The 23,798-nt window shown below is 40.7% G+C and overlaps 1 protein-coding gene across 12 annotated transcripts in view; it reads left to right on the top strand.

Moving 5' to 3' along the window:
- rabep1 (rabaptin, RAB GTPase binding effector protein 1) overlaps positions 1–23,798 on the top strand; it is a 314,581-nt gene that overhangs the window by 193,361 nt on the left and 97,422 nt on the right. The window contains exon 11 of one of the 12 annotated variants that reach the window (XM_069885030.1): positions 20,634–22,157. The exons of 8 other annotated variants lie outside the window; for them this stretch is intronic. In XM_069885030.1, the coding sequence (XP_069741131.1) occupies positions 20,634–21,062 (429 nt within the window). In that variant the 3' untranslated portion in view covers positions 21,063–22,157. Of the gene's footprint in view, positions 1–6,516; positions 6,539–9,103; positions 9,127–19,000; positions 20,083–20,633; positions 22,158–23,798 lie in introns of those variants that run through there. 3 more of the 12 variants (XM_069885031.1, XM_069885032.1, XM_069885033.1) reach the window with 3 other exon arrangements.

Here is a 23,798-nt window from a genome sequence, read left to right as displayed (position 1 = left end):
TGAGGTGCTCAATGAACTGGTACTTCGCGTAGTTGATGCAAGCGGCTGGCTATCAGGATATCATTTAAGTAGATGAAGACAAAATCTAAGCCACGCCTGCTGAGTCCATGAGCTGCTGGAAAGTCCGTTCCACGTTCTTGAGTCCGAAAGGCATCTGCAGGAACTCGAATAGGCCAAACGGGGTATTGAGGGCCTTGTTGGGGACATCGCTGGGGTGGATTGGAATCTGGTGATGCCCACAGACCAGGTCGACCTTGGAGAAGATGCATGCCCCAAATTGTCCATAAAGTCCTGAATGTGGGGATGGTGCAGTGTTGAGCCTTCTGTAGTCACCGCATGGCCTCCAACCACCAGCCAGCTTGAGAATCATGTGCAGCAGAGAGGCTCACAGGCTGTCTGAGCGCTAGACAATCCCCTCTCCTCCATTTCATGAACTCCTCCTTGGTGAGGTGGAGTTTGTTAGGCGGAAACCTGAATGCCCGGGCATGTAGCGGTGATCCTTGAGTAGGAATATGGTGCTATACTCCATGCTTAAGGGCATCTGTGGAGAACTGAGGCGAAATAATGGTTGGGAACTCTGCTAGTACTCTGGCAAATTGCTAGAACGGCCTACACAGAGCGACCCCACCGTCGCCAGGAGTGAGTGTTACCAGTTCTCAGGACTTGAACCATCAATCAACTCATCCAGTCACGTGTGTAAGAAGGCTCGTGACAGTTCCCTCAGGTCCAAGGGCATTATAAGTGGTTCTCTAATTGTAAATAAAATGTTCATTCTTTGGATTTGGGAAACACTAGAGTCTGTTGTTTCTCTCTGGGTCTAACGAGGTGGAAACTTGTGCACAAAGCATGCATAGCACAAACATTCGCCACTTTAACAACATTTTGGTGATAAGGTGACAATGTCAGTCAGAGTGGAACAGCTGCAGGCTGTTCTCAGGCAACAGCAAAAAAATTTGAAGAAATCAAAGCGAGACTAATTGACCAGCTGGCAATGTAAATGTCCGTTGGACTCCAGCTGCTGTAGGAGGTGAGCCTGAACTTAAATCAAATTTGACAGATGCTTTAATGAGCTCTGTCACTGAGTTCTCATTTGACCCAGAGTTGAGCACATTTGAAGCTTGATTTAAATAGTATGAAGACTTATTTGCAGTTGACTTTGCAAAGTTCATTGATGCATGGAAAATGAGGCTGTTGTTGCAGGAGTTAAGCACTCGAGAACACGACTGCTACACAAACTTCGTTTTGCCAAATCTTCCCCATGAGCTTAGCTTCAGGGGAACACTTAATGCATTGACAGAGAGATTTGGTGAGCAAACATCACTGTTCAACAGTGCCTCAAAATGACTTTTAAAAAAAAAAAAAAAAATTTCATGACATATGGAGATATGGTGAATCGACATTGCAATTGACAGTTTAAACTCCCTATGCTGACTGAAGACCAGTTTAAGTGCCTAACTTTGTAGCGGGAATGCAGTTGCACCAAGGTACCAACCTCAGAATGTATTTGCTGGCGAAGATCAAGCAGGAGTAAGATATGACTCTTCAAAGATTAACAGCCGAATGCCATAGCTTAATTAATCTGAAACACGACAGCAAAATGGTGAAAGAGGCAACACCCATCTTCAAACGGTTGTGTTGAGACAGTCAAGTCAGCAGACCCCACTGGACAAAACAAAAGGGTGACCTGCCCAGCCAAACCGCCCAGCGCCTGTTGAAACTACAATAAGTGGCACTACTCTTGTGACTTTCTATACAGACGTCAATGCTTCAGTAAAAGCATAAAGCAAAATGCTGTAGAGCTGGAAGACGGAAAGCACCTGATAAGTTCACTTCACCTGCAAAAATGAAACTATCACAGCGTCTTTCAAAGTGGCTAACGCCAAATGCAGGAAATATATGAAAGTGCACATTAACAGCATCCCAATTAGGCTTCAAATTGAATGTGGAAACTGATTGGTGAGCCAGAGGTGACTCCAACCGAAAGTACTGCATGGAACGCTTCTTGACTATTCCATCAGCTTAAATGGAGCAGAAGAAAATAGAACATGTTATCTGGTAAAATGTCCCAACCTCAATCTCATGGGTCTTGACTGGATCAAAAGGTTGAAGTTTCTGGACCAGTCACTCAACGATATTTGCCACAAGTTGCAAGTGGCATATACCCAAAAGCGGCAAGTTCCCCACAAAGCACCTGGTACAGCTAAAACAACACCATTTTCCGAAGACCTCAGACAATGCACTAAAACAAAAGCGAAACCGTCTTCTGTCAAATGTGAAACTGACTTTCAAGCCAAAATTACCTGTCCCATACTTAGCACTGCAAGAATTGGAATGGCTGCAACATGAAGGTCAACTACTCATCATGAGCTGCACCTATCATGGTGGTGAAAAAAATCGAATGGATCCATACACCTGTGTGCTAGTTTCTCAACTGGACTGAATTGGATACACATCAATGCCCACTGCCATTGTCTGATGACCTTTTTGCTAAGCTGAATGGTGGCAAATGCTTTGCGAAGATTAACTTGCAGAGGCTTATCTACAGGTGAAGGTTGATGATGAATTCAAGGAATTGCAAACCATCCACATGCACTGTGAACTGTTCAGATACACAGATCTACCACTCAGAGTGAAGACTGCTCCAGCTATCTTTCAACAGATCATAGACATAATGCTGAACGGTGTTTCGGGAATTGCAGTGGTAATGAGAGCACAAGCTTGCGAATTGTTTGATCGTCTTGATTGCGTTTTGTCCTGCATCAAAGACTACAGTTTTCAAATATGTCGAGAAAAATGCACATTTTTCAGGAAGTTAGTGAAATATCTTGGTTTCATCATTGACAAACATTCAGCAGATTTACAACACAACACCAGGTGCCGTTCCTTGAGGTCCACTAGGAGGCAGTGCGCCTGGAGGAAATCTGCGCCCAATAAAGACTGCCACACTTGCTAGCATAAACGAGAAGGTGAAATGGCTGGAACTGAACTGCAGTGGGATGGTTCACGTGCTGCTGTTTTTTTAACAGAGGTGAGCACCAGTCCTGATTTTAAATGGGCAGGTGCCATGGCTCGAAGGGGGAAAGATGCTAACCTTTGTCCCTGTGTCTACGAGGAACCTTTTCCCAGAGTGTCGGTTCCGTAAGTAAAGGAGGCTATCACAGTGGCCAGCCACCATAGCCATTAGCAACATGCGACCCCAGCATTTCCCGGAAAAGAACAGGGTGGGTGGCGACAGTAGGCTCCTGAGCCCCACTTTTGGTGATAAAAGCATCAATGGTCCAAACTGGAGTTTCTCTCTGCTGTGGGCATCACTGGCTTTGTTGGTGGAGTGGAAGTGGGGAAGGCCCAGGCCTTAGGGTCGATGGAGGCCCTGCCATGCTGTTTGCTTCGCCACAGGATATCTGTGCAGGCCACTACTTTGCGTGGGTCACTGAAATCATTGACAGCAATGAGGAGGCAGATATCTTCTGGGATCTGGTTGAGAAAGACTTGTTCGAACAGTAAACATGGCTTATAGCTATCTGCTAGTGCCAGTATCTCATTCCTTAAGCCCGATGGCGCGCGGTTGCCTAGGCCGTCCATGTAGAGTATCCGTGCTGCACACTCACAGTAGGAGAGGCCAAAAGTATGTATCAGGAGCACCTTGATTGTTTCATACCTGTCCAAAACCGGTGGCTGGCGTAGGAAGTTGATGATACAGTTTGCTGTTTCCTGGTCAAGTGAACCGACCACATGTTAGCACTTTGTAGCATCCGAGATGATTTTCTTGACCTGGAATTGGGTTTGAGTCTGTTCAAACCAGACCTGCAGCTGCAAGGTCCAGAAAGTCGGCAGTTTTAGTGAAATTGTGTTCTTCGTGCTTAGGTCAGTCATCGTTGGGTCCAAATGCCGTTTGGACCATTGTGGTCACCAGTGTAGTCACACTAAATACACAGCGAGCGAAAAAACATGCAAAGTCAAAAGTGACTTGAACCAACTGACTTTAATAGAATTCTCGCATGCACTTAAATCCCTCAGAACCCGATCACGCTTATGAGTCCAAGGACTTTGACATCAGCTACCAGAGATCTCACAGTCAGATCTGCCGCGGACTTGCCCGCAACTTCATGATCCAGTTCGCCTGTTGCGTGGGTGATCCACCACACAAGATGGCTTTTTAAGATCAAGTTGTTGAGCCCACTAGGGGATCAACTGTAATGATGGATGTTGTGTAATGATTGGGTGCTGTGTAGTGTGTCGGAAGTGATTAGAGAGCTTCAAGTAAAGGAACCATTAGGGGGCAGTGATTGCAATATGACTGAGTTCAATTTGAGATTTAACAAGAAGAAACTAACATCAGATGCTTCAGTATTTCAGTGCAGTAAAGGGATTTGCAGTGACATGAGAGAAAAATTAGCAAAGGGCACGAGTAGGAAAGGTGGCAGACAGCAGTGGATGGAGTTTCTGCAAGAAATGAGGAAAGTTCAGGATAAATACAGACCAAAAAAGAGGAAATATTTGAATAGAATTAAGTCACAACTGTGGCTCACAAGGAAATCAAAGCCAAAGTAAAAGCAAAAGAGAGAGCAGACAAGGAAGCAAAAATTAATGGGAAGAGAGGGGATCAGGAAGTTTTTTAAAAACTTACAGAAGGCAACTCAACTCATAAGGGAGGAGAAGATGAAGTAGGCTAGGAAATTATTTCAGAGGATATAAAAAGCTTGAAGAAGGTAAAGAGTGAAAGAGGGGTGAGAGTAGAAAATGACACTTGAGAAATAATAATGGGAAACACGGCGACAGCAGAGGAACTGAATGAGCATTTTGCATCAGTCTTCACTGTGGAAGACATTAGCAGTGTGCTGGATTACTAAGGGCATCAGGAAAGGGAAGGAAGTGCAGTTACTATTTCAAAGGAGAAGGTGCTCAGAAACCTGAATGGTCAAAGGATAGGTAAGTCTCCCAGACTAGATGATTTGCACCCTCAAGTTCTGAAACCTGTAGACATTGTGGAGTCAATGGTAATGATCTTTCAGGAATCAATAGATTCTGACATGTTCCCAGAGGACTAAAATCACAAATGTCACCCCAACTATCCAAAAGATCAATTATAGACCAAAACGTCAGTGGTTAGAGTCAATTGTTAAGGATGAGGCTACAGAGTTCATGGAACACTTGACAAGGGAGGCCAAAGCCAGCGTGGTTTCTTTAAGAGAAAATCTTACTTGACAAACATATAGGAATTATTTGAGGAAGTGTCAAGCAGGTGAGATAAAGGAGATGCAGTGGATGTTGTGTATTTGGATTTTTAGAAGGCCTTTGACAGGGTGCCACGTATGAGGTTACTGAACAAGATAAATGCCAGTGGAAAAACAGGAAACATAGCCTGGGTAGAGAGTTGACTGATTGGCAGGAAGCAGAGATTTTGAATAAATGGATCATATTCTGGTTGCCTGCCACAGGGGTTGGTGTTGGGGTCGCTTCTTTTTATGTTACTGATTTGGATTATGGAATGAATGGCTTTCTGGCCAAGTTTGCAGGTGATACGAAGTTAGGTGGAGGAGAGGTTGTATTGAGGAAATGGAGGCTGCAGAAGGTCTTGGACAAATTTTGAGAAGAGGCAGAAAAGTGTCAAATGAAATTCAGAAGGGTATGATCATGTGCTTTGGTAGAAATAAATAAATAGGCAGTGTATTTTTTAAAATGGGGAATCAATTGAAAATGGCCAGATGCAAAAGGAACCTGGGAGTCCTCGTGGGTGGTGAAGAAAGCAAATGCAATGCTGACATTTAATTCAAGAGGAATAGAACAGAAGAGCAGGGATGTGATGTTGAGGCTTTACAAGGCACTGGTGAGACCTCATATGGAGTATTGTGAATAATTTTGGGCTCCTCATTTAAGAAAGGAAGTGGTGACGTTGGAGGGGGTTCAGAGGAGGTTTACAAAGATAATTCCGGGAATTAAAGGTTTATCGTATGATGAACGTTTGACAGCTCTTGACCTGTACTTGTTGGAATAGGCAAGAATGAGGGGGGGATATCATTGAAACATTTTGAATGTTGAAAGGCATAGACAGAGTAGATGTAGAAAGGTTGTTTCCCATGGTGGGAGAGTCTAGGACAAGGAAGCACAACTTCAGGATTGAAAGACATTGTATTTAGAATAGAGATACGGAGGAATTTGTTCAGCCATAGGGTGGTAAATCTGTGAAATTTGTTGCCACAAGTAGTTATGGAGGTTATATTTAAGGCTGAAATTGTTCGGTTCTCAATTAACTAGGCCATCAAAAGTTGAGCAGTGGGGCTGAGTTGGAAAATGGATCAGAATCAGAATATATTGTCATGAACAAGTCATGAAAATTCAGTGTTTTGCGGCAGCATCATAGACCAAGTATTCATATTATAACCATCTCATGATCAGTTCATGATTAAATGGTGGGGCACACTCAATGGGCTGAATGACCTATTTCTGATTCTATTTTGAATTTATTTGCTATTTGCTTTAATTCTGATTTTATTTATTCCCAAATATTTCTCACAGTATTAAAGTGTGCAACATTCCAAACAAGATACTTTCACCTCACAGGATGCAGCTCTCTAAAAATTCATGTAGTACCTAGTTAATTTGTTGTGATGTCATTTATTAAAAACATTAAAGTTTTTGCAATATTTTCTCTTTAACAAAGTAAAGAATTTTAGTGCTTCAAACCTCTTTGACAAAATTGGCAGCGAACATGGCGTACATGGCAATGTGATAACATCCTGATCAACTTTTTAGTAATGTTGAAGAATAAATTTGGGCTCGGGAACGTCACTGTCTTTCAGGAAAATTATCATGACAACACTAAGCCAATGCAGATTTTGGGCTTCTTCCAAAGGCACACCTTTAATAACTGTGTCGTAATTCCACGTGCCACTCTACACTCTACATAACATACAACCTGATGACTTCACACAGTTTTGCTAACTTCACAAAAAATTTGAATTCCTTGAATAGCCCAATCCTGGTTCTTCTAATGTTCTTTAGAGAATGCGGGAGTTTTTGGCAAGGCCTGTAGTTGCCTGCTGGAAGTGATGAATTTATACCTTTATAAACTGCCTCAGTAGTTCTAGTGATGGTATTCCCATAGTGCTGTTGGGTGGGGAGATCCAGGATGTAGATAGATGTTGGCCCCTTGATTATTGCATCACCATTCAGCACTGGCGGGAATTTCACAATAATAAATGGATTTCACGAAATTCCCAATGTCACATGTTACACAGTGGTCTATATTTTCTGCTTCTTGAGCTCCTACCCCTCCTTGAATAGAGGCGTTATTATTGTGGATTTCCAATCTGCTGGGACTTTTATGAAATTTAATGAATTTTGGAAGATCACAGCCAATACTTTTACTATCTCTGCATCTTCTGCTCTTCAGATCCAACACATTGTCCATGGTGCTTGACAATCTTAAGACCCATTAGTTTGTCTGGTACTGTTTCTTGGGGAATTGTGTTGTTCCAAGTTCTTCCCATTGTCTGTCATTATTGGAGTACTTTGGTGAAGACAGATGAAAAGCATTTGGGTTTAACTAGATTTGCAGGGAGATGGGAATCGGAGTGCCAGGGTAGATAGAGTGGAGGAGAAAAATGATAATGTGAAAATTGCATGCACTGTGAAAAGTCAACTGGTTGTATGTGATGGAAATGTTCTCAGGCGCATCTATTTCAATACAAGGAGTATTGCAGGAAAGGCAGACAAGCTTAGAGTGTGGATTGGCAGGTGGAATTATGACATCATGGCAATGAGTGAAACTTGGTTGTAAGAGGGGCAGAACCAGCAGCTCAATGTTTTGGGCTTCCGTTGCTTTAGACATGATAAAACGGGAGGGGGGATGAAAGGGAAAGCAGTGGCATTGTTCGTCAGGGAAAATATCACAGCTATTTTCAGGCAGGACAGATCCACGGGATCATCTTCTGCAGCTCTATGGGGGGAGTGAGGAAGGGGAATGGTATGACCACATTCATGGGGTTGTCTTATAGACTGACTAATAGTCAACGAGAATTGAAGGAGCAAATCTGTAGAGAGATAGCAGACAGCTGCAGGAAACATAAGGTTGTGAAAGTAGATTTAATTTTCCACATATTGTCAAGGACTCCCATATTGTAAATGGGCTGGGTGGCTTGAAGTATGTCAAATGTATTTAGCAAAGTTTTCTAAATCAATGTATAGAGGAACCATAGAATGGAAAACAGGCCATTCGTCCCTTCTTGTCTGTGCAAACCATCATTTTGCAAGACCCACAGAGCTGCTCCCATTCCATAACCATCCAGACCTCTCCCACCCATATATCTATCCAATTTAGTCTTAAAACACAAGATCAAGCCACATTCAGCACATTAGATGGCAGCTCATTCCACACTCCCACCACTCTCTGAGTGAAGAACTTCCTCCTAATGTTTCCCCTAAACCTTTCCCCTTTCAGCTTAAAACTATGTCCTCTTGTACTTATCTCCCTCAATCTAAGTGAAAAAAGCCTATTCACATCCACTCTATGCATAGAGATCCAACTGTTCTACAGATCGCCTCTGCCCTCCATCTAGCCCTCACATAATCTTGTAAACCTCTATCAAATCTCCCCTCATTCTTCTTCACTTTGGAATAAAGTTCTAACCTGTTTAATCTTTCCTATAACTTAACTTCTGTAGATTTGGCAACATCTAATAAATCTTCTGTGCACTCTTTCAATCTTAATTGACATCCTCCCTGTAATTAGGTGACCTGAACTGCACACGATATTTCTGAGTTTGGCCTTACCAATTTCTTGAACAACTTCAACATAACATCCCAATTCATATACTCAGCACCTTGATTTATAAAGGCTAAGATGCCAAAAGCTTTCTCTACAACCCTGTCCACCCGTGGCGCCACCTTCAGGGAACAATGTATCTATATTCCCAAATCTCTCTGCTCCTCCACACTTCTCAGTGTCCTATCATTTACTGTGTATGACCTACCTTGGCTTGTCCTTCCAAAATGCATCACACATACTTTCCTGCATTAAACTCCATCTGCCATTTTTTGATCCATTTTCCCAATTGGTCCAGATCCCTCTGCAAGCTTTGAAAATCTTCCTTGCTGTCCACAGACTTAGAGGCCGATGTGAGGACAGTGTTAGGCAAGGTCAACCCATGGAAAGCTGCTGGACCGAATAACATTCCTGGCAAAGTGCTCAGCGGATGTGCGGCTCAGCTGGCAGATGTTCACACCTACACCTTTAACATCTTCTTGAGAAGTATCGTGGTCCCAACATGCTTCAAAGCCACCACCATTGTCCCCGTGCCTAAGAAGTCGTCTGTGTCTGCGACAGTGCTCATGTCTACTGTCATGAAATGCTTTGAGAGGCTCATCAAGCTCCTCCTGCCCCTGTCATTGGACCCCCTGCAGTTTGCATATAGATCCAACTGCTCTACAGATCGCCACCACCCTCCATCTAGCCCTCACCCACCTGGAAAATAAGGACACGTATGTTCAAATGCTGTTCATTGATTGACTTCAGTTCAGCATTCAACACAATCAAACCTCAGTGCCTGATGAGGAAGTTGAACTGCTAGGTCTAAACACCTCCATCTGCAATTACATTCTTGACTTCCTTTCGGGGAGACCTCAGGGAGTCTGGATTGTGCTGAGGGCATGACTAGGATACCAGGATAAAGAACCAGTCCATGCTGCTCACCACTGGGGTGACTCTCCCAAAATGCCTCCCTATCCCTGCCTGTCTTTATTAGGTTAGTACCATATATTATTAAGGCTTTATCTGTAAACTTGGCAGAGGAAGTTAATTATGGCGGTAGTGTGGTTATCGTAGCGGCTAGTGCAATGCTATTACAGCGCCAAGTGACTGGGATTCAAATTTAAATTTAAATTTTGAGAGTTAAGAAATTACCTGATTAAAGTGCTGAAGATCCAGCTGCGCTGGGTGGGTCACGTCTCCAGAATGGAGGACCATCGCCTTCCCAAGATCGTGTTATATGGCGAGCTCTCCACTGGCCACCATGACAGAGGTGCACCAAAGAAAAGGTACAAGGACTGCCTAAAGAAATCTCTTGGTGCCTGCCACATTGACCACCGCCAGTGGGCTGATATCGCCTCAAACCGTGCATCTTGGCGCCTCACAGTTCGGCGGGCAGCAACCTCCTTTAAAGACCGCTGAGCCCACCTCACTGACAAAAGACAAAGGAGGAAAAACCCAACACCCAACCCCAACCAACCAATTTTCCCCTGCAACCGCTGCAACCGTGTCTGCCTGTCTCGCATCGGACTTGTCAGCCACAATCGAGCCTGCAGCTGACGTGGACTTTTACCCCCTCCATAAATCTTCGTCCGCAAAGCCAAGCCAAGGAGGATATAATTAATGGCTACAATACTGATTTTTTTTTTTCAAATTACTTTACATTTTGCACTGTCTTTTGACTTTTAAACAGAGTATTCTTAATGCAGGTGTATTAGTTGGGCTTTGTAAGAGTGTGTCCCAGTCAACTGGAAAATGTGCATTTCCCGCATCCACGATCCCCATAGGTGCCGGAAAATGGGGATTTTACTATATGCCCAAAATTCTTGCTATGACTGGATTGTAATAGTAAACTAATTGAATTAAATGAAATTAGATAATAAATATCTGTTTTGTCAATGTTTTGTAAATATTTTAACAATAAAATATTGCAAATGTTGAGATGTTAGAAAGTTTAGTACTCACCATAATCCTCATGCAATATAGCAGCCAGTCTGTGATCTCTGTATCAAGGGAGGTTCAAGAGTCTGAAAACTATTGGAAAGAAACTGTTCTTGAACCTGGAGGTACTGATCTTGAGGCTTTTCCTGAAGGTTATGGTAAGAAGAGGTTGTGACCAGGGTGATGGTGGTCCTTGTGATGTTGGCTTTCTTCTTGAGGCAGTGCCTTGCAATGGATGTGAGGTCAGAGCCTGGTTATATGAACTGCATACAATGTAAAACAACAATAGATCTAAGGCAAAGTTACAAAAATAAGCTTTGATTCCATGGGATAAAAATATGGTAAATTTAATTTGGAAAACTTTGAGGCTACCCACTTTGAATCTAAAAATTGGATTGTATTTTATAAATGTTGAGATACTAGCCATTGTAGATAGAGATTAGGAGCCCAGGTACTGAAATTACTAAAAGTTGGTGGTTTAAATAAAAAATAATTTAATTTAATTTAATTTAATTTGGACATTCAGCATGTAACAGGCCCTTCCAATCCACAAGTGCCTGCTGCCAAAATACTCCAATTAACCTTTGACAGCGGAAACTCACACAGACATGGGGAGAATGTACAAATTCCTCACAGCATTGGATTTGAACCCGGGTCACTGATGCTGTAATAGCAGCACTAACCATTATGCTAACCATGCTTCCCCTTCATGAAACTCGATAGAATTTTAATATCTAGTACCAGGGCTGAGATACAAAAGGGTAGACATTTCTTCAGGATGGTGCAAAGCTTTGTTAGACCTCATCTGGACCACTGCACTCACTTCAAGGCACTGGATAGGTTGGACTAGGAAGGAACCTCCATAGTTTTTGTGAATTTAGAAATAGGCTGAATGGAAAATTGGAGAAGAGGCTAGATAAAATTGGAAGGGGCCAAGGATGTACAAGGCAAGTCATCTTTTCCAGTTTGTTTTCTTACTTCCAAAATCACATTTCCTCCTATTCCATTTGTTTTGCTGTTTTTGCATTAAACCACATCATATGCTATTTGATAATCCTATTTAAACAACCTTTTGGCACATGGGATGTCATTTTACCCATCAAATCCAGACCATCCAATTGTGCTACCCATCTTGGGGTGGCACAGTTAGCTTAACTGTTATCGCATGATATTACAGTGCCAGCAATCAGGACTGAGGTTTGAATCCAACACTGTCAGTAAAGCATTTGTTTGTTCTCCCTGTGTCTGTGTGGGTTTCTTCTGGGTGCTCCAGTTTCCTCCCATTGTTCAAAAATAACATACTGCAGGTTGTAGGTCAATTGGGTAGCATGGGCTCATGGGCCAGAAGGGCCTGTATCCATGCTGTATGTCTAAGTTTTAAAAATTAAATTTAAAATTTAATTCCATTTGCTTGTTCCTAATCCAGAGCCCTGTGAAGTGTCACATGTCAGGTGCTTACCAATTATATTTTAAATGTATTTCTACCGATGTCTTGTTTAAGACGACCTTAACTTTCTGGATGAAAAAGATCAAATTCTTCTAAGTCATTTGACAAAATGGATAATATTTAATTACAGCAAAATAGAGCTTCCTACCTGGTAAATTATAGCTCCTAACTTTCAAATTCAAGTTTATTTGTCATTGGATCGCACCAGTACAACCTGATGTAACTGCAAATCTATTGGTGGCTGCCACATTGACCACCGCCAGTGGGCTGATATCGCCTCCAACCATGCATCTTGGCGCCTCACAGTTCAGCGGACAGCAACCTCCTTTGAAGAAGACCGCAGAGCCCACCTCACTGACAAAAGACAAAGGAGGAAAAACCCAACCCCAACCAAACAATTTTCCCGTGCAACCGCTGCAACCATGCCTGCCTGTCCCGCATCGGACTTGTCAGTCACCAACGAGCCTGCAGCAGACGTGGACATACCCTTCCATAAACCTTCGTCCGCGAAGCCAAGCCAAAGATGAAGACCACGGTGCAGAATACTGCAAAACATGCATACAGACAGAATGCACATTCAGACAAATGATACCTACATACAATATATTAAATTCTGGAGTCACATAGTTAGCATTCTCACTGTCCGTGGGAAGAAGCTGGTGGTGTACATCTGTATCTTTTTCCCAACAGGAGTAGCTGGTAGATTAGTGGCACGGTTAGTGTAGCAGTTAGTGCAACGTTATTATAGTGCCAGCGACCCAGGTTTGAATCCCACACTGTCCATAAAAAGTTTTTATGTTCTCCCTGTGCCTGCATGGGCTTGCTCCATTTGCGTCCCACCTTTCTAAACATTTTGGGGTTGTAGGTTGAGTGGGGTATTTGGGCAGTATGGGTCTGTTAGCAGGCTGTTTGTTTAAATTTAATTTAAAGGTGCTTCATGAGGGGTGGTGGGTGTCCTCTCTGGTTTTGTGAGACCTCTTTAAACATCGATCCTGGTAAATTCCATTGATTTGAGGGAGTGGGTGTGAAGAGGGAGACTTCTCTGCCACTTTTATGGTCCTGTAGGTTGACCTCCAATCTGTTGCTATACAACAACTGTACCACATTGAAATGCTGGCCAGGATACTCTCGATAGAGCTCCTGTGGAAAGTTGGCTGAATGAGGGCTAGTAGCTTTGCCTGCCTCAGTCTTTTAAGAATGAACAATTGCTGTTGTACCTTCCAGACAAGTGAGGAGATGTTGCATATTCAGAATAGATCACTCCAAGGAACTTGGTGCTCTCTATTCTCTTCACTATCAAGTTATTAAAGCGTAGTGGAAGATGAACCTCCTAAATTCCACAATCACATCCTTTGTCTTGTCCAGGTTATTATTCTTAAAACACGGAACATAGAATACTACAGCACAGTATGGGTTCTTTGGCCCTCAATGCTTTCATCTTTGTGCCTGTCTAAGAGTCTCTTAAATGCTCCTAAAGTTTCAGCATCCACCACGCCTGGCAAGGCATTGCCTATCAACCTGTGCGGCAGCCTTGAGAGAGGTATGGATTTGGACCCAAGGTCTCCTGTTCTTCCACACTGTTAAGTATCTGTCCATTAGCATTGTACTCAGCCTTTAGATTTGACCTTCCAAAATGCATCACCTTGAACTTATCCAGATTTAAATCCATCTGCCACTTTTCTGCCCTGCTCTTCATCTGTCTAGATCCTTTTGTAATCTATGACAACCTTCAACACCATCCACAACTCCTCCAACTTTCGCATCATCCACAAACTTACAGACTTCTTCATCCAGGTCATTTATAAAAATCACAAAGAGCAGAGGTCCCAGAACAGATTCTTGCAGAACTCCACTAGTCACTGACCTCCCGGCAGAATACTTCTATCCACTAGTACACTCTGCTTTCTGCAGGTGAGTTAATTTTGAATCCACACAGCCAGGGTTCCATGGATCCCATGCCTCATGACTTTCTGAATGAGTATCTCATGGGGACCTTTTCAAATGCCTTACTGAAATCCATATCTTTCTTTTTTTCTTTGGCTTGGCTTCGCGGACAAAGATTTATGGAGGGGGTAAATGTCCACGTCAGCTGCAGGCTCGTTTGTGGCTGACAAGTCCGATGCGAGACAGGCAGACACGGTTGCAGCGGTTGCAGGGGAAAATTGGTTGGTTGGGGTTGGGTGTTGGGTTTTTCCTCCTTTGCCTTTTGTCAGTGAGGTGGGCTCTGCGGTCTTCTTCAAAGGAGGTTGCTGCCTGCCGAACTGTGAGGCGCCAAGATGCACGGTTTGAGGCGATATCAGCCCACTGGCGGTGGTCAATGTGGCAGGCACCAAGAGATTTCTTTAGGCAGTCCTTGTACCTTTTCTTTGGTGCACCTCTGTCACGGTGGCCAGTGGAGAGCTCGCCATATAACACGATCTTGGGAAGGCGATGGTCCTCCATTCTGGAGACGTGACCCACCCAGCGCAGCTGGATCTTCAGCAGCGTGGACTCGATGCTGCCGACCTCTGCCATCTCGAGTACTTCGACGTTAGGGATGAAAGCGCTCCAGTGAATGTTGAGGATGGAGCGGAGACAACGCTGGTGGAAGCGTTCTAGGAGCCGTAGGTGATGCCGGTAGAGGACCCATGATTCGGAGCCGAACAGGAGTGTGGGTATGACAACGGCTCTGTATACGCTTATCTTTGTGAGGTTTTTCAGTTGGTTGTTTTTCCAGACTCTTTTGTGTAGTCTTCCAAAGGCGCTATTTGCCTTGGCGAGTCTGTTGTTTATCTCGTTGTCGATCCTTGCATCTGATGAAATGGTGCAGCCGAGATAGGTAAACTGGTTGACCGTTTTGAGTTTTGTGTGCCCAATGGAGATGTGGGGTGCTGGTAGTCATGGTAGGGAGCTGGCTGATGGAGGACCTCAGTTTTCTTCAGGCTGACTTCCAGGCCAAACATTTTGGCAGTTTCCGCAAAACAGGACGTCAAGCGCTGAAGAGCTGGCTCTGAATGGGCAACTAAAGCGGCATCGTCTGCAAAGAGTAGTTCACGGACAAGTTTCTCTTGTGTCTTGGTGTGAGCTTGTAGGCGCCTCAGATTGAAGAGACTGCCATCCGTGCGGTACCGGATGTAAACAGCGTCTTCATTGTTGAGGTCTTTCATGGCTTGGTTCAGCATCTTCATCAATTTCTTTTGATACCTCCTCAAAAAACTAAATTAGGCTTGTAAGCCGTGACCTTCCCCTCAAAGCCAACTGACTATCCCTGAGAAGACTCTAATTCTCCAAATGCTCATAAATCCTGTCGTTAAGAATTGTCTCCAATAACTTGCATGCCACTGACATAAGACTCACTAGTCTATAATTTCCAGGATTCTGCCAATTAACTTTTTAAAACAAGGGGACTACATTTGCCATTTTCCCATCCTCCAGCACCCCTCCAAGGAGGACATAAAGATCATCACCAATGCCCCAACTATCTCTTTCATATTTCCCACACCTACCTGTTACAGTGCCAGTGATTGAGAACAGGGTTTGAAACCTTCAATCTGTAAGGAATTTGCACATTCTCCCCATCTCTACGTGGGTTTCCTCTGAGTGCTCCAGTGTCCTTCATTGTTCAAAACATAACAGGTTGTAGGTCATTTGGGTGTAATTGGGCGGCATGGGCCCATGGACTGAAATGGCCTGTTACTGTGCTGTATGTCTAATTTTTTTTTTAAATGTATCCCATCCAGCCCTGAGGATTTTCAGAAGATCCAGAATTTCCTATTTCCTAATCTCAACATGGCTCAGCACACGACTTGTTCTGTTCTAACCACTCCTTAACCAAGGACCTTTTCTCTGATGAATATTAAAGCAAAATCTTCATTTAAGACCTCCCCAACCTCCTCCACCTCCAAGCACATGTTGCCTCCTTTATCCTTAAGCAGCTCTACCTTCACTATTATCATCTGTCTTCTTCATGTGTGCATCAAATGCCCAGGCATTCTCCTTAATCCTACTTGCCAAGACCTTCTCATGCCCCACTTCAAGCTCTCCCAAATCCTTTATTAAGTTCCTTCCTGGCTATGATACAATTCTCTTTAGCCTTTGCTGTTATTTGCTTCCTAAATTTAATATACGGTTTCTTATTCCTCTTAACAAGCTGCCTTGCCCATTTTGTCAACCAATCATCTTTTCCTATCATCTTTTCCCTGTCTCATTGGGACAAACCTAACCCAGAAACCTGCGTAAGTGGTTGCTAAACATTCCTCCATATTATTTCTGTGCTTTCTTCCGAGAAAAAATTCCCAATTTATTCTCCCTAGTTCCTGCCTCATCCCCAATTAAACACTTTACCATTTTGTGTGCTTTTAACCTTGGCCAATGTTCCCCGACAGAGAGGTCTGCCACCTGACCAGGTTCATTACCCAGTACTAGATCCAGTATCACCTCTCCTCTCATTGACTGCTCTACATACAATGTCAGGAATCCTTCTTGGGCACACCAGACAAATTCTGCCCCATCTATCTGGCATGCAGTCAGAAGGTGCCAGTCAATATTTGGGAAGTTGAAGTCTATCATAACAACAACCCTGTAATTTCTGCATCATTCCATAATCTGCCTTTTTAGCTATTCCTCAGTAATTTGAGGGCTATTTGGGATCTTATAGATGACTCCCAGTACAGTGATTGCTCTCTTCCTATTTCTGGCCTCCATCCACACTGACTCAGTGCACACTCCCTCTACTGCGTCCTTCCTTTCTACCTCCTTAATACTATATCTGACCAGTAATGCTGCACCCTCCCATCATATCCCTTTTAAAACACCTAAACCCAGGTATCTGCAGCAGCCAATCCTGTCTCTCCATTAACTAAGTCTCTGGTATATCATCACAATTCCACATCCTCAGTTCATTTCATTTATTCCTAATACTCTTTGTATTGAAATAGACACATTTCAAAACCCCAACTGACTGTATTTATGCTTCCTTCCCTGTCCGTCCTTCCTCACAAACCCGCAACCTTATGTTTCTGCCTGAAATGCTATATTCATGCTGATTCCCATGCCCTTGCCAAACTAGTTTAAACTCTCCCCAACACCTCTAGCAAACCATAGAATATTAAAGCACAACAAATAGACCCTTCAGCCCTTCTAGTCTGTGCCAATCTATTCTGCCTAGTCCCGTTGACCTGCATGTACCTGTCCAAATTCTTCTTAAATGTTAAAATTGAGCTCGCATTCACCACTTCAGCTGGCAACTTGTTCACTCCCTACACTCTCCTTCTGAAGAAGTACCCCCTAAAAATTTCCTGTTTCACCCTTAATCCATGTCCTCTGGATTGTATCTCACTTAACCTCGGTGGAAAAGGTGTACTTGCATTTACTCTCTCTGTAATGTTATATACTTCTATCAAAGTTCCCCTCATTCTTCTTTGCTCAAGTATATAAAATCCGGGGGGCATGGCAAGTGGCGTAGAGTCTAGACATGCAATCTCGACCTCTCTGGCCAGACTTTTAAATACTTGTTTTTAACCCTTTGTTTTCAAGTTTAAACTTTTTAAATTTTAGTTTGAAGTATTAAGGAATTATCATGGCCACTAATGGTAAAAAGACTAAACCTCAAGTTCATAAGAAGTTACATTTTCGAAGTGCTGAAGATTTGGGGTCTAGACGACTTGATACAGCCCCAGGCTCAATCTCTTCATTGTCTAAACCCAAAAGATTGCCTGTGGGGGCTGAAAAAAGAATACCTATTACTCACCAAATGAAGGATGGCACTGGAATTACCCATTCTCCGGAAGAAGGTGCGTGTTCCCAAGAAGTGGACCCCAATTTGGAAAGCCTTTCAATTTCAATGGAGGGAGCACACAGGAAGACGACTCCATTGTTGGAAATGCATCAGGTAGCATTTCAATCTGAAGAAATTGTTTTTCTTCGTGAATTGATGAAAAAACAACAAGATAAGGGGGGGAGACCAGCGGCGACTACCTGAGGAAGTCAGAGTGTCATCACTGGGAGTCCAGACCCACAGTAAAAATTTTTAAATGCCTTCTGTTGAGTTGCAGCAGGAGGTGCAGTTACCTTGTTCTGTCATGATGTCAGAGAGAGCAGAGCTGAGCTTTACTGAATCACAGTGTATCCAATTAAATGAAGTTATTCAAGCTGTTATAAAATCTCTTTTGACATCTCAAATGAATAAAATGGCTCAAATGAATGCTGGTATAGTTCAGAATTAAATATGGTTAAGGCACGTGTGGATGCATCTTATGAAGAATTTTAAAAATTTCAGACTGCTTTTTTGGACTGTAAACAACAAGTGACTTCTAACACAGAAAAAGTGTTGAAGGTGGAAAAATCAATCATAGAATTAGGAGATCGTGAGAAGGAGTTAGAAAGAAAAATAGATTATTTGGAGAATCAAAGCAGAAGGAATAATGTGAAAATTATTGGTTTGCCAGAAGGTATAGAAGGACAAGATCCTCTTCGTTTCTTTAAAGACTGGATCCTGCAAATATTAGGGCAAGAATTTTTCTCTGGGGGATTGGTACTGGAAAGAGCCCATAGAGCTTTAAGAAGAATACCCTCAGCTGGTCAACCACCGAGACCGGTAATAATTCGATGTTTGAGTTATTTGGACAGAGAAGCAATACTTCAACTTGCAGTATAAAATGTGAGACAACGACAAACCCCATTATTGATTCAGAATAGCAGAGTCTTTTTTTATCCTGATTTGAGTCAAGAGGTCATTCAATGTCGACGTCGATTCAATCCAGTTAAAGAAGTTTTGTGGCGTAAAGGTTATAAGTCTACTTTTCGTGTTGAAGGTGTTTTATGGATACTTTCAATTTCGGTTTGTTGAAACTGACCGTGAAGCAATGTTTTTGCTGATTCATTGCCAGATGTAAGAGGACAAAGATGTAGTCCATCATTATCTCCTAAAGAAAAATCTGGTTGCTTTGGAAATGGAAGAAATGGCAGAAATGGGAAAAATGGGAATGGAAAGAGTCTACCTCCTTCTGAAATGGGATCTTCGAGATTGGAATCTTCTAGATGAAAAGAAGAATTTTATTCTATTTTTTATTTTGTTATTATGATATTTTGATGTTATTGCTTGTTTGGCTGGGGAGGGAGAGACTTGCTCTAAGTTCTTTACTAGTCATCAGCCACTGGTGGGTGACCCGCACCCAATTTTTGTTTAGGCGATTACTACCTTTTGGTAGTTTTTTTTAGTGGGGGATATAGTAATAATAGTAGATATGTCAAAGTTGAGGTTTGCTACTTTTAATGTTTGAGGATTAAATAATCCGATTAAGCGTAAGCGAGTCTTGGTGTATATTAAGAAAATGAAAATTGATATTGCCTTTTTACAAGAAATACATTTGAATGTGAAGGAAAGCGTGAAATTAAAAAGGGACTGGGTTGGGGATGTATATTCTTCTTCATTTTATTCTAGAGCTAAAGATGTAGCAATTTTGATACATAAAAATTTATCTTTTGAATTACAATCAATGGAGGAAAAGGCGAGATGTATTCTTAAATTGAATTGTAAGAGTTTTAGTGAATTTTGGACTTTACTTAATATTTATGCCCCAAATGCAGGTGATGATATATTTATTTTTTTATGTTTGGGTCAGGCTAATGATAATATTTTAGTTGGTGGTGATTTTAATTGTGTTTTGGAACCTTTATTAGATAAATCTCCGAAGAAAGTTAAAAAATCCAAGATGGCAATTCAGGTCCAAGCGTTGATGAAAGATCTTAATTTAGTAGGTATTTGGAGACATCTTAATCTGACAGAGAAAGATTTTTCTTTTTATTCATCAAGACATGAATTGTTTTCCAGGATTGACTTCTTTTGAATATCGGTACATTTACAAGGGAAAATACAACAAGCGGAATATAAAAGTGGGTGATTTCAGATCATTCTCTGTTATATTTTACATATGAAACTTCTGAGAAAATTCAAATAGCTTATTGTTTGAGATTTAATACAATGTTGTTAAAAAATATGGAATTTATTGATTTTTTTAAAAAAACAAATTAATTTTTTCTTGAAAGAAAAATCTAATTCTGTTCAAAGTAAGTTTGTATTATGGGATGCTATGAAAGCCTATTTGAGAGGACAAATAATTAGTTATACTTCTAAAATAAAAAAGAATCAATTTAATCAGAGTCTTGAATTAGAGAAACAGATTGATGAGTTAGAAAAGGAACTTCAGAAAGATGCAACAGAAGATCAGAAAATAGAATTATCTCGGTTGAAATTGGAATATAATACTTTGCAATCTTATCAATTTGAATGTGCGATTAATAGGACTAAACAACGGTATTACGAATGGGGAGAGAAAGCACATAAGATATTGGCGTGGCAATTAAAGAACAGATATCGAGGACTATTAATGCTGTTAGACGGAATTCTCTTATTACTTATAAACCTCGTGAGATTAATGATGAATTTTATTCATTTTATAAAAAGTTATATACATCTGAAGGAAAACAGGAAACTGGATCGATTGATTTTTTTTATCACAGTTGAATTTGCCGATATTAGAGGATGGAGATATACATGAGTTGGAAGAACCATTTACTGATTCAGAAATTAAAATGGCTATGCTGGAAATGCCGAACGGTAAATCGCCTGGTGATGATGGATTTTCGGTTGAATTTTATAAAATTTTTTATGATGATTTATCTACAGTGTTTGGGGATGTATTACATCAAGTTAGAGAACATTATGAATTACCTGACTCATGTTCTAGTGCTTTAATTACATTAATTCCTAAAAAAGATAGAGATCCTTTGAAAGTATCTTCATATAGATCAATTTCATTGTTAAATGTAGATTATAAAATAATAGCTAAAATATTAGCGAATAGATTGGCTAAATTTTTACCAAAGTTGATTCATATTGATCAAACAGGTTTTATAAAGGATATGCTTCAGATAACATTTTGCGCGTGATTAGTTTGATGAATAGATTTCGACAATCTTTAGATCACCTGATTTGCAGAAAAAGCATTTGATAGAGTTGAATGGAATTTTTTGTTTAAAGTTTTGGAGAAATTTAAATTTGGTCCTTCTTTTATTGGTTGGATTAGGGCTCTACATAGTAAACCGGTAGCTAGAGTATTGACGAATGGTTTGATTTTGGAATCTTTTAAGCTAACTCAATCAACTCGTCAAGATTGTCCTTTATCACCAGCTTTGTTTGCGTTAATGATTGAACCTTAATCACAGTTGATAAGACAAAATACACAGATACAAGGTATGAAAGTTTTAGATGAGGAGTATAAAATTAATTTATTTGCTGATGAACTTAACTTGGAAATAAGAGTTAGGGGGAACTATGTTTATGACATTTTCAAAATTATTATGAGGCAGCCCAACTTAAATTTATTTGTTCATTGATGGATTTGGTACAGCCTCCTAGTTGGGCTAAAATTGAGATGGCAAGTATTTCTGAATTTGAAATACATCAATTTTTGTTTAGGTGGAATATAAATTTGTTACAACAATATAATGTGCCTATACTAAAACATTTAATGAAGTTATGGATAAAGAAAAATAAAATGATATCATTGGCTTTGACACCATTGTATAATAATCAACTTATTTCTTTTCCAATATATAATCAAAGTTTATTGCATTGGATTGGTGTGAAAAATTTGGGAGATTGTTTTAAGAGAGTAAGTTTTTATCTTTTAATCAGATGAGGGAAGTTTTGGTATTGATAAGAATTCTTTATTTCTTATCAAATTCGATCTTTGGTAAAATGTATGTTTGGTAGAGATATGATTTTACCTAAAATGACTAAATTTGAGACTTTTCTTATGAAGGTACTAGAGAGGGTTATATTTCATTTATGTATCAAATATTACAGGATGGTATGGATAAAAAGGGTTGGGATAGATCTAAAATTAAATGGGAAGTGGATATTGGTTTTATTTTTTCTGAAGATGATTGGTTAGATATCTGTTATGATAGTGTAACTAGATTGATAATTGCACGTTATGCAATGATTAATTACAATTTTTACATCAATTATATTTGAAACCTGAAAAATTTAAAAAAATACGGTTTTAATGAATCAGATTTGTGTTTTAGATGTGATATGGTTAGAACTTTTTTTCATGCTGTTTGCTTATGTATACATATACAATCTTTTTAGAAGAAAATTCAATTGTTTTTAGAATACCTGTATAAGATTAAAATTGTTTTAGATTCAACAGTATTTTTATTGGGTAGTTTGCAACCTCTGAAAGGTTTGGGATTAGATAAATTCCAGCTTGCTTTTGTATATTTAGCTTTATCCGTAGTGAAAAAATGTATTGCTAGTATGTGGAAAGATATAAATATGATTGATATTAATAGATGGCATAATGAAATGAAAAGTTGTTTAATAATGGAAAAAATTACGTATGTTTCGCAAGATAATTATAATTTTTTTATTAATAAGTGGCTGTTATACTCAGAATATTTACATTTTAATTTATATTGATTAGATTTTAAGATGTATATTTAACTTTTTCTTTAATATTCTTTTTTTTATGGCTCTCCTTAGGAGAGTTGGCTGAAGGGGGGGTTCTTTTTTTTATATATATTTAAAAAAACATTTATTTTTAATTGCTGTATATGTCATTTCTTATTTGTTTTTGAACGAATAAATAAAGTTTTTAAAAAAGTATATAAAATTTTTTCTGCTCTCTTTCAATCTTATTGATATCCAAAACTACATACAGTGCCCCAAATTTGGCCTCACCAATGTCTTGTACAATTTTATTATAACATCAAAACTCCTATATCTGATACTTTGATTTATTACGAAGGCCAATATGCCAAAAGCTTTCTTTACATCCCTATCACCTGTGACACCACTTTCAGGGAATTATGTATCTGTATTCCCAGATCCCTCTGTTCGACTGCACTCCTCAGTGCCCGACCATTTACCGTATATGCCCTTTCTTATTTAAGTTGTGGCGGTTCAAAATGCAACACCTCTCACTTGTCTGCATTAAATTCCATCTGCCATTTTTCAGTCCATTTTGAAAGCCTTCCTCGTTGTGTTCACAACACTTCTAATCTTTGTGTCATCTGTAAACTTATTGACCGAATTTACCATGTGACAGAGTGTATAGAGTATAAAGATATGTTTTTGGGTGTTAAATTGGGAAAGGTTTGTTAGGTCACATACAAAGTTTAAAACAGGTCTTACTTGAAATACTGGAGCTCTGCTAATGCTAGACATATCAGGGCCTCGCAGCTTTTGCTAGAGCTTTGAAGAGTGCTCAAGAGACTCCACTTAATGGATTGTTGTTTACCAAAACCAACAGATGAATGAGAATGCTGGAGCCACTGCTGTCTGGAAGGAGAGCTTTTGTGTTGTAAGAGGGTCATGTAGTTTTGCAAGCAGAGAGAGTCAACAGGCTTTTTCTCTCAGAGAGAGAGAGAGAGAGAGACAGAGATCACTTGTACAGAGTTACAGCCAGTAAGAGCATCTAGATCTGCCTCACTGGACCCGTTTGGAAGACAGCCTGGTCAAGGCCCTTGTGGTTCATACAAGAGGATGTTTCTCTTGGAATAAGAGACCTGAAAGAAAGAGGTTCTCATCTGGAGAACCCTGAAGGGGCAGGTGTTTTTCAGCAAGACACTGCAGTGGCTGGTGGAAGTACATCAGTTGTGACCGACAAGAACCTTCCT

This window comes from Narcine bancroftii, chromosome 6 (assembly GCF_036971445.1).
Source record: "Narcine bancroftii isolate sNarBan1 chromosome 6, sNarBan1.hap1, whole genome shotgun sequence".
In the NCBI taxonomy this organism is placed as follows: domain Eukaryota; kingdom Metazoa; phylum Chordata; class Chondrichthyes; order Torpediniformes; family Narcinidae; genus Narcine; species Narcine bancroftii.
This window is presented reverse-complemented; position numbering and strand designations above follow the sequence as displayed.